Source organism: Pleurodeles waltl, chromosome 11 (genome assembly GCF_031143425.1).
Source record: "Pleurodeles waltl isolate 20211129_DDA chromosome 11, aPleWal1.hap1.20221129, whole genome shotgun sequence".
Taxonomy (NCBI): domain Eukaryota; kingdom Metazoa; phylum Chordata; class Amphibia; order Caudata; family Salamandridae; genus Pleurodeles; species Pleurodeles waltl.
Window position 1 is genome coordinate 925,702,890 of NC_090450.1, and position 9,855 is coordinate 925,712,744.

General features: G+C 42.7%; 1 protein-coding gene across 3 annotated transcripts in view; it reads left to right on the top strand.

Annotated features, from left to right (window-relative positions):
* MTRFR (mitochondrial translation release factor in rescue) overlaps nt 1-8,924 on the top strand; it is a 39,823-nt gene extending 30,899 nt beyond the window's left edge. For all 3 annotated transcript variants that reach the window (XM_069214984.1, XM_069214983.1, XM_069214982.1), the window contains exon 3: nt 8,619-8,924. In XM_069214984.1, the coding sequence (XP_069071085.1) occupies nt 8,619-8,843 (225 nt within the window). In that variant the 3' untranslated portion in view covers nt 8,844-8,924. The remainder of the gene's footprint in view (nt 1-8,618) is intronic.
* Nucleotides 8,925-9,855: the final 931 nt, after the last annotated feature.

Below are 9,855 nucleotides of genomic sequence, written 5' to 3' on the forward strand. Positions count from 1 at the left end.
ACTGCTGTCCACTATGTAAAAAGCATTGACAAATACAAATAGATTTGTCGTGGGCTCCGCAACCCTGTCTAATCCACACCCTTGCACACTTATATGTGGCCTCTTCCAAAGGCTAACAACGGCTGCCCATATCAAAGTCCCATAGACACAGGACACCATGACATCACTAAGAGTAGTAGCTAATATCAGTGTATCATGAAACTTGTGCCCACTCACCATGTAAAGTTCCCAGGATAGAAAAGGCTTTAATGTGGAAAGAGGAACACTGTGGTTTAAAGCAAAACAAATAAATAGGTAAGTAAAACTCATCCACCAAACAGCAAAGAAGGGATAAATTATCCAGGGACTTTTTCTACACACAGCAATACTGGCTTTAAAAGATTTGAACAGAAAGAATGCTTTTGAAATGTTACTTTACATAGTCCCATCTGGTTTCCTTAGCTGTTCATTCCATTCCTTCAGGGAAGATTACATTAAGACAAAGACCCCGAGAGAAGTATAGGTGAATCAGGGACTTGGATGCCAGGCCCCAGACTTCAGACAGTGCCGAAAAACAGGACAACCAGACCTTAAGGCAGCGACACTAATTTGTACCTAAACCCCAAACACAGTACACGGTCAGATTATGAAAGCAAAATTGAAAATCCTTCAGGTTTCTGTTGTTGCTTCATTCATGATCCATGCAGTGTGGGTGACCAGCATAAGAGGAGCTGCTCTCCATCAGAGACTGCCGGTTACAGAAAATTCATGTTTAAGACTGCATCGGAGTTCCATGACATAGCAAGACTTGAGACACATTCATGACAGAACAGGATGAAAGAGGAAACACTAGACACAGCAATTCCTTTTATAGATAAACGTGAAAGTTGAGGCCTAAACTATAAGTACACTTAATAACAAGACTGAGCCACAACATCAAGCAAAGTAAATTAAAACTTCTGAGTTACAGCATTGGAGTCATATATTAACTACAGATACTGGAAACAAGCTGGAAGGATATACTTCCAACAAAAATTGCTATCACGCATAATCTCTAGACCAACACTGATGTTTCTTAATCCCCAGAGATGTTCAAATTTCCAATCCCATTTTCGGCGCTCTCTGGCAGAACCTTGACATCCTTCATGTGCGCATCAACAAAGGTTCCAAACCAATCTTCATCTCAACTTTTACTTGACAATTTAGAGGCTACCTTTGAAAATGTCTAGATCATGGGTACTCACAAACTTTTTCTCGGGGGCCAAAATTGCAGTATGGTTTGTGGCCGAGGGCCGCTCTGAAGTGACGGTGGGGGGCGGGGCTTATAGGGGGCACAACCACCCCACCCCCTTTTTCAAAACATTGCTAAACAATGCTGCATTTTGAATCCAGGTATAACTACAAACCTACAAAGAGGATATTTTGAAAAACATTTTTATTATCAGACAATAGTAATCTTAAAAGGCATGGCATGGTAATCCTTGTGAACAGGATATTCAGCACAGGCCCAATGCAGCACAGTTTTCTCTGAGTCTGGAAAATAGTTATGTCAAAGGAAGACATACTAAGAACTTATTTTGCACTTCATGTCTCTTATTAGTGTTCTGTAATCTGGTATTATGTCTGAAACGGCAAGCCTTAAGAGCTGCTCTCACCCCTACCCCAGTATCACACACTGCGCCATCTGCTCTCACCCCTACCCCAGTAACACACACAGCGCCATCTGCACACAGCGCCATCTGCTCTCACCCCTACCCCAGTATCACACACAGCACCATCTGCTCTCCCCCCTACCCCAATAACACACACACAGCGCCATCTGCTCTCACCCCTACCCCAGTAACACACACAGCGCCATCTGCACACAGCGCCATCTGCTCTCACCCCTACAACAGTAACACACACAGCGCCATCTGCACACAGCACCATCTGCTCTCACCCCTACCCCAGTAACACACACAGCGCCATCTGCACACAGCGCCATCTGCTCTCACCCCTACCCCAGTATCACACACAGCACCATCTGCTCTCACCCCTACCCCAGTAACACACACTCAGTGCCATCTGCTCTCACCCCTACCCCAGTAACACACACAGCGCCATCTGCTCTCACCCCTACCCCAGTAACACACACACAGCGCCATCTGCTATCACCCCTACCCCAGTAACACACACAGCGCCATCTGCACACAGCGCCATCTGCTCTCACCCCTACCCCAGTAACACACACAGCGCCATCTGCTCTCACCCCACCCCAGTATCACACACAGCGCCATCTGCTCTCACCCCTACCCCAGTAACACACACACACAGCGCACACACACAGCGCAATCTGCTCTCACCCCTACCCCAGTAACACACACACTACATTAAAAACAAATAAATAAATAACCAAAGAGCCTTACCTGCCTCAATAAAGCACTGTAAAGATGCCACAAATTTACAACGGCAGGCGGGCGGGCGGCAGACGTGGAGACGGTGACAGGAAGCAGACGAAAAAGCCCGTAAAAGTTAGCTGCAAGCGCTGACTTTTAAGAGGCTTTGGCTTCCCGTCACTAGCCTGGATCGTAATGGAAACGCCATAACTAATGGCCTCCGTACGTAAACATAGAGGAGGGCCGCGGGAGCATGCGCAAAGAAGCCACTATTGCGCATGCTCCCGTGGCCCTCTTCTTTGTTTATGTACTGCGGCCATTATTATATAGCGTTTCTCGGACGTGTCCGTGGGCCGCCAAGGTAGATCCGTGGGGCCGCTGGCAGCCCGCGGGCCGTACTTTGAGTAACGTCGGTCTAGATCAACGCTCTTTTGACCAGTCCTATAAAAAACTGCATGTTTTTGTAAACATGATCAGATTACAATGCCTGTGTTCAGTGACTGTCTGTAACACAATTCTCTTCTGCTTCGAGCACCACAACTAAGCACTCCAAATCCTCACATCCATCCTCTGTTCGATCATCCACAGGAAGCCTAGAGAAACAATCTGTCCTTTTGTTACACTTGCTCAGAATATAATCTACAACAAAATTATACTCTTCCCAAATCTAATTTATATGACTTGGTTCTTCTGGAATGCACACTGGTTGTGCCAAAAATTGTGCAACAGTTGCATGTGAGCAGTTTAGACAATACATCTTTTTCCTCACATATGTAATCTAAACTTCTGCAAGTCCAGGTGAAAATTTGCTTTTCTTTCTCAGTGGGAGAAAACTGTTTTCCCACTTCTTTCAAAGTGTAGGACACAAACGTTACAGCTTGTTCATCACTGTTTTGTCTGTGAGAAAACAGCATCAAGTCAGTGCTCACTCATATTGGCAGTAACCCACGCCGCTATAGCTGGGAGATAAGGCTGCAAAAGCAGTGAATTCACCAATGTCCTTTTGATTTCCTCAAAAGCACACTTTTGCTCTTCCTACCATTCAAACTCTAGTTTTTTCTTCAGTAGCCAGAGAATAGGTTCCGTTATGGAATCAAAAGTGAGAATACATTTTTTATAAAAATCATTACGCCCCATAAAAGTGAGTGTTCCTTATCTATCTGGACAGGAGCTTCTTCCACAGCTCTCATCCACCCTGGTCTTCTTTTACCTTGCCTGCATTAATATCATGCCCAGGTATTCAACATGACTGTCAAAAACACATTTGTTCACCATTCTCGACTATAGGAAATCTTCCTTTTCTGCGTGGTCACCCCAACCCAAGTATATGGTAAAAAATGTACCCAGGTCCTGTAAGTTAAATGCCACCAGTAGGCTGCAGCACCTATTGTGAGATCCAATACAGGGACGGTGTGAAATAAACACTTTTGGCAGGTCAGAGCCTCCCTTTCAAATAATAATGTCACCCCCATGTAGTCAACAAGGCATGGTGTTTAAAAGTAAGAGGTTTAGAAATGTAATATTAACTTGTCCTTACAATGCTAACACCCACAAGCTATGTTTCACTGGGGCAGGCCTAGATGTCCTATGTAGAAAAACAGACTACAGATTAAAACACTAATACTGTGTCTCGGGAATGGAACTAACTAGAAAAATAATTAGACAACTATTTGTATTAGTTAATAACAATCCAATTCAGTGGTGAAGCTGGATTTGTAATATATTCTAAGGAAAAGTAACTTTTAGAAAGTTACTTTTACCCTGCCTTTAGTTCCTGCAGGCAGCGTTTACATTAGGTCTCCCACTTCTGCCAGTCAGTAATTTGCATTTGAATAGATGTGAAATGGTTTGAAATTCTTCCCTGGAGCAAACAGGCTGACCTCTGCTCCAGTAAAACTCCCAAAATATGTAGGGATGGGGACTGTGAGCATGCTTTTTGACATTACAGTGTTAAATTCTGCTTGAGTGTCGAAAGTCTGTCTACTGGGTGTACATATAACACTTTGGGATGTACTTGAAAAGGAAGGAATAGAATGCTGAGTCAGTTCTTGTGTATCCACTGTCTGGCTGCAGGATGACTCTGCTTTTTTCCTGTCAGACATCCTTCTTTGGGTTTGTTGTGGGTACTGTACCTGCTACAAACTGGAATTTAGTGTTGGATGTGGTTGGACACTAGCATTAACATAATACACTCCCCACACACACCGCCCGCCCTCACAGCCCAAGTTGGGCATTTTCAAGTAGTTTTTGGTCACACTCATAGTGTGTAGGGTTTGTCTGAGGAACATTTATCCCATTGGTTAGGGAATGTCAAGGAAACATTCCTACCCACTTGCTAGCGCCAGACATAAATGTAATCCCTGCAGGCACCTCCTTCAGAACACTTCTGTACCTGAGAAAGATCAAATGAGGACTGAACCTGCTGTGTGCAACCTGAAAAGAGCCATGAAGGACTGGGCCTGTTCTCTACTGTACCGAGGACAAAAAAGTGGACTGCATTGGTCATAAGGCTGACCTCTTCAAGCAACAGGGATACAACAGGTTACTAGAGGCCATTCCTGCATCCGCCCACCTGATCAGTGGTGACTGGACCCAGGCATTGGCCTCTGCCTGATATGTCATGAGTCTCTTCATGCCTCCCCTGAGGTCCTGATGGGATAGAATGGCATGCACATGGTAGAGTAGGACTTAAAGGACTAAAGTCAGAAGGTCAAATGTTTGACTAGGACGAACCTGGTTGGTGCATTGGACCTGCCATCCATCATGGTCAGTGTCAAATTGCACCTAGGTCCCAGTCTACTGCGACTATTGACTGTCATTGGTTCTTTATGCCTGTTGGTGATATATACCTACTTACAACATAGCAAATTCATCTCTCTGGGTTACTCTTATTGGTTTTTGGTATCTTTGAGTAATTTTCTTTATTTAATTTTACTCTATTTTTCTAATTCATGTTTGTAATTTTTACTGTTTTGCATTTCAACTTTATTACTGGTTTGGTCCTGCATAAATACTTTGCACATTGCCCTAAGTTATGCATTAAGCCTGTGTGCTCTCTGCCACAGCTACCATGCGGTTGAGCTGAGGTTAATGCAGTCACTTGGCAGGTTCACCCTGACTAGGGTTGTGATCATTACCTGAGGTAGATAGTCACTCACCTCACCCCCAATAATAATCCAGTTTCCTACATCAAGTACTTGTAAAACGTGTCCATCTGCCTGTTGTGCTCTGCATAGTCATTTCTAAAGACTAGAATGTTGTCCTGGAAGACAGTATGCCATTCATTCTTTGAAATTATTGTGTCACTATGCACTGAAAAATAGCAGCTGCTGACATAACTATAGCAGTCAGGTGCTGCACAGTGGGAGAAAGAATGATGTGATGGGACAGGGATCATAGAATTGATTTAGAAAAAAAATGCAACATCTACAGTGATCACCAGTTCATCTGTTTTATGTAGTGGATGGGCTGTATCCCAAATAAATTCATTTAGGCAGCGAAAATCTAATCACACCCTCAGCTTTTTGTTTTTCTTTTGACCTGTCACTATCAGAGATAACCAGGGTAAGCTGTTGACCATTTCAGTAGCTCCCTCGGACTGAAGGTTACTTATTACCTTTGTTATTACTTTCTCACACCAAGAGATATCGCTCTCATTTTGTGTTTCATGGGAATATCATCTTCCCTCAATTTAATTTCATATTCAGTTTTCCAGTTTCCCAACCCTTCAGCAAAAACAATGTTATGTTTGTCAACTATCCCATTCACAGAGTTCAAAATATGGCAATCTCTCAACCTATTGTTGTCTGGAACTTTGAACACAATGTCCATGAGGATCGGCCAACTCACCCCCCTCTCTTCAGAAATAGAGCAACTTTTTTTAAACTTGCCCCCAAAATTTAATGGAAACACAATATCTGATGCTTCCTGCCAGGTAAAAATAAAATTCTCAATATATTCTACAGTAACTATAAAATGTTTTTGTTTCCTTGGAAAGCAACATAGACCTTCCCATATATCTCTGTACCCCTGAAAGTTATTGTGGATTAAAATAACATTTTCAATCAATGTTTGTACTACCCTCGACTCCTGACTTTATTTCTGGTTCTTGCAGAACTTCACCCTTCCATTAAACATCATATGTTTTGTTGTAATTTCAGTTGGAACCATACATAAAATGAATGTTGGGACTACCGCAGTTGTGACAAACCTTTGCACTCCTTTCTGCAAACCATTCTGCCCCCTGTAACCATGTTAACACAAGATCCGGCATATGGTGTGTGTGTGTGTGTGTGCCCTAATGTTCCACATAAACGCCATGGTTACTTAGAAGGAAGACAAAATTATAACTAGCTGCGTGGTGACTAGCTCCACACGTGTAACAGTTGCATGGTTCCTTTAATTGCTGCAAAAATATGGCACTTTTCTTTTTGTCCACATTAAAGGTTTTATTACTGGGTCTTGAAATCTTCACTAAACACAGTGTCTTTCTCTGACTTCTGCTGGATCTTTGATTCTTATTGTGATGACTTACTACTATTAGCTATGTCTACAACCTCAGATAACGTTACATTTGTACAACACAAATATCTTGCTTGTATTTTTTTGTAGAAGCAATGTACAACCAGTTGACCTCTGATGAGCTAATCCGTGAAGTTTTCAAACTCACATGCAGAGCCCAGAACTCTAAATGAGTTGCCAGGATTCAGGGCCCTCATCAGACTGTTGCTGTTTGTTAAGACATTTAAATCCTCTGACAATGATACTTTTCTGCAATACAGCCTCTTGGTACTTATCAAATTGTTGAGGATCTTGGAGTGTGTAAATGGGAAGATATTCGAAAATATCAGCCCTTCTATTCTACAACAATCTTCTAGGATGCATTTTTTTCCTGTAACCACAGTACCCAATTCCATCATAGGCTCCTTAACAAAGAGCTCTGAACGATTCTTTTCAAAAGATAGGTTATTTCACCTGGTGCCTCAAGGAACACAGGAGGATTGTATACCAGCCTTATTTAACGTTCGCATTCTCATCCTGTAACAATAGCACATGTTGTATTTGAAGTGGACAAACAGCTATGGAAATAATGGTGAAGAAAAGAGTGATTACAATTGATATGTCCTTATGAGACAATGAGCAAAACAATATATTTACCAGAGGATCGATTGAAGTTACGTGCACACTGTAAAATGTACAATTCGCCCTAAATTCAAAAGCGAGCTGCTCCTTGCTCCATAGGGCGTGTGTGCCACAGTTGCACACAGCTCCATTGCAGCAATGTATTGCAGTGAAGCCAAGCCTTGCGGCCGATGGTGTGCACATCCCCTGTAACGAACAGTTTTGCATAGGACAGGCGAGTGACACCCCTTCTAAGATGGTGGGTGCTGACAACGTGCCAATCTGCACGAAGCACGCACGAGGAAAACGGTGGTGTCATTGGCCCAGGTGTATTCTGCTTGGCACTGATTGGAAAGTGCATCACTGCTTTACTTGCACTGGAAACCAGATGAAGTTAATCCATATGGCACTGCCTGAGTCTCACAAGGATTCTTATTCAGACAATACATTTGACCAAAGCAGCTGGCCCAACCTGTTGAACGATCTCTCCTGGCCAGCCCTCCAGAATCTCTGGGAAACTGACCTACCTTCCCCCACCTAAGCAGCAATTTCTGCATAAAAGGCAGAGCAGCAGAACTAGTAGACAAGAGCCCATCAGAGCTCTCATTGCATGCAGGGGTTCTGTTCGTCTGTGGGTCAGTTATCGTTACCGGCATGGAAACGAAAGTGGGGTCCTTAGGATTTCTGCAGGAAGTTTATTAGCAACCAACAGAACCAGGAAGACCAGCATATTAGCAGCAGTGCCCGGTACTATACCATTCACGTTTAAGCTGACATCTGAGTTGCATGACGTAACAGGGCTCGAGACACAGACATGACACAGAAGAGGATGAAAGGACAATTAGGGAAACCAGACACAACAAATAACAATACTATTGCCCTCAGCATCAAGAGGCTGGAATAGTCTTTGAAGGCGGCACAAAGTGGGTTGTTTGCAACTGATGTTGTTGTCCTTTGTGATTCCTTTTGTGGTTTTACTTAGCAATTAAAAGTGTGGTGACAATAATGAAATACGCGAATTGAAAGTTTGATGTGTGCAGTAGTAACAGGTCCTTCCCTTCATTATTCTAAGCAGTTAGTGTAAAAAGCTGGTATTAAAAGTGTTATTTATTTGATAATTAGAAATGTCTCTTTTCTCTTCAGTGTCATCAAACGCGTTCGCTTGAACAGAACAGAAAAATAGCTAGAACAATCCTGCAAGAAAAAGTGGACATATTTTACAAAGGTGAAACTAGTGAACTCTGCATATCAAAAACAGAAGCCGAAAAGAGAAAACAAGAAAAGAGGAGAAAAGCAAATGAACTCCTTGAAAAGAAGAAGCAGTTCAAAGAAATGCTGGCACATAATTTGGACAAAAAATTAAATTAATCTGAAAAATGATTTTTGTGTTTAAAAAAGCTTGTATATAATTGTGTACTAAAAATAAAGTACAGGCCCAATTAAGTGTAATTTATTGAACAGCCATTGAATGCCACATGAGCAAATAAATGTCTGTAACAGCACAGTAGATTTGGCATGTCGCTGTGATATATGCATTAGTGTATAGTTTTTCACGAGTCCTTACCTCGCTTTTAAAAAATAATGCCTTATTGTCATTAATTTAGAACATTGTTTCTCTGGGGCTGCACTGCCAGCAAAGCAGCAGAGAAGACATGCATTAGATGGTCTCAGCAGGACCCTGTTAATGGATGAGATGGTGGACATAAGCAACTTGGATGGGCTACAGTGGAAGAATTCGAAGAATTGGGAAAGGAAACTGTAATGGGCTGTAGATTTGACAAGGTATGAAAATGTGGGCTTGGAAAGTGGAGAAAAGCTGCCGGGAAACTTCCCTAGCAAAACAATCAAGATAGCAGTGCCTGTTCACCATCAGGAAGGGACTGCAAAGCCTTCTGTGGGTATGGTGATCACAAGTGCAGAAAAAGTAAATAGCACATACAGGGAACTCTGGTGTAGTGGCTCTGTCATAGTGAGCTCGTCCAATGTGTTGGTTTGCTTCATGCCAGAAAGTAAATTGGAAGAGCTGTGAGGGAATGGAACATGGCTTGTGGCCCGGCACGATGCTGACCCAGGTCCTTGCCCTAAATTAAAGTAAGGAGACCAGAATGTGCAGTAGTACATATGCACAATAGGCCATAAGCTCTGAAGAATCGGGTAGTTAATGAATGGGAACCGCAGGTTAGCAGCTCCTTTCCCTGCTGAACTAAGAGAATGGTGCTAATTAAGATAACCAGCGCAGCATCAACCTTCAGGGATAAACTGGCACTTATACAGAGTGAAGCCCGTTAACCTTGTTTTAAATGATCCACAGTATATGAAGTGAATATAAGATTCTGCTAATTTAGTAAAAACCGAGATGCATTGACCATAGAAGCTATGG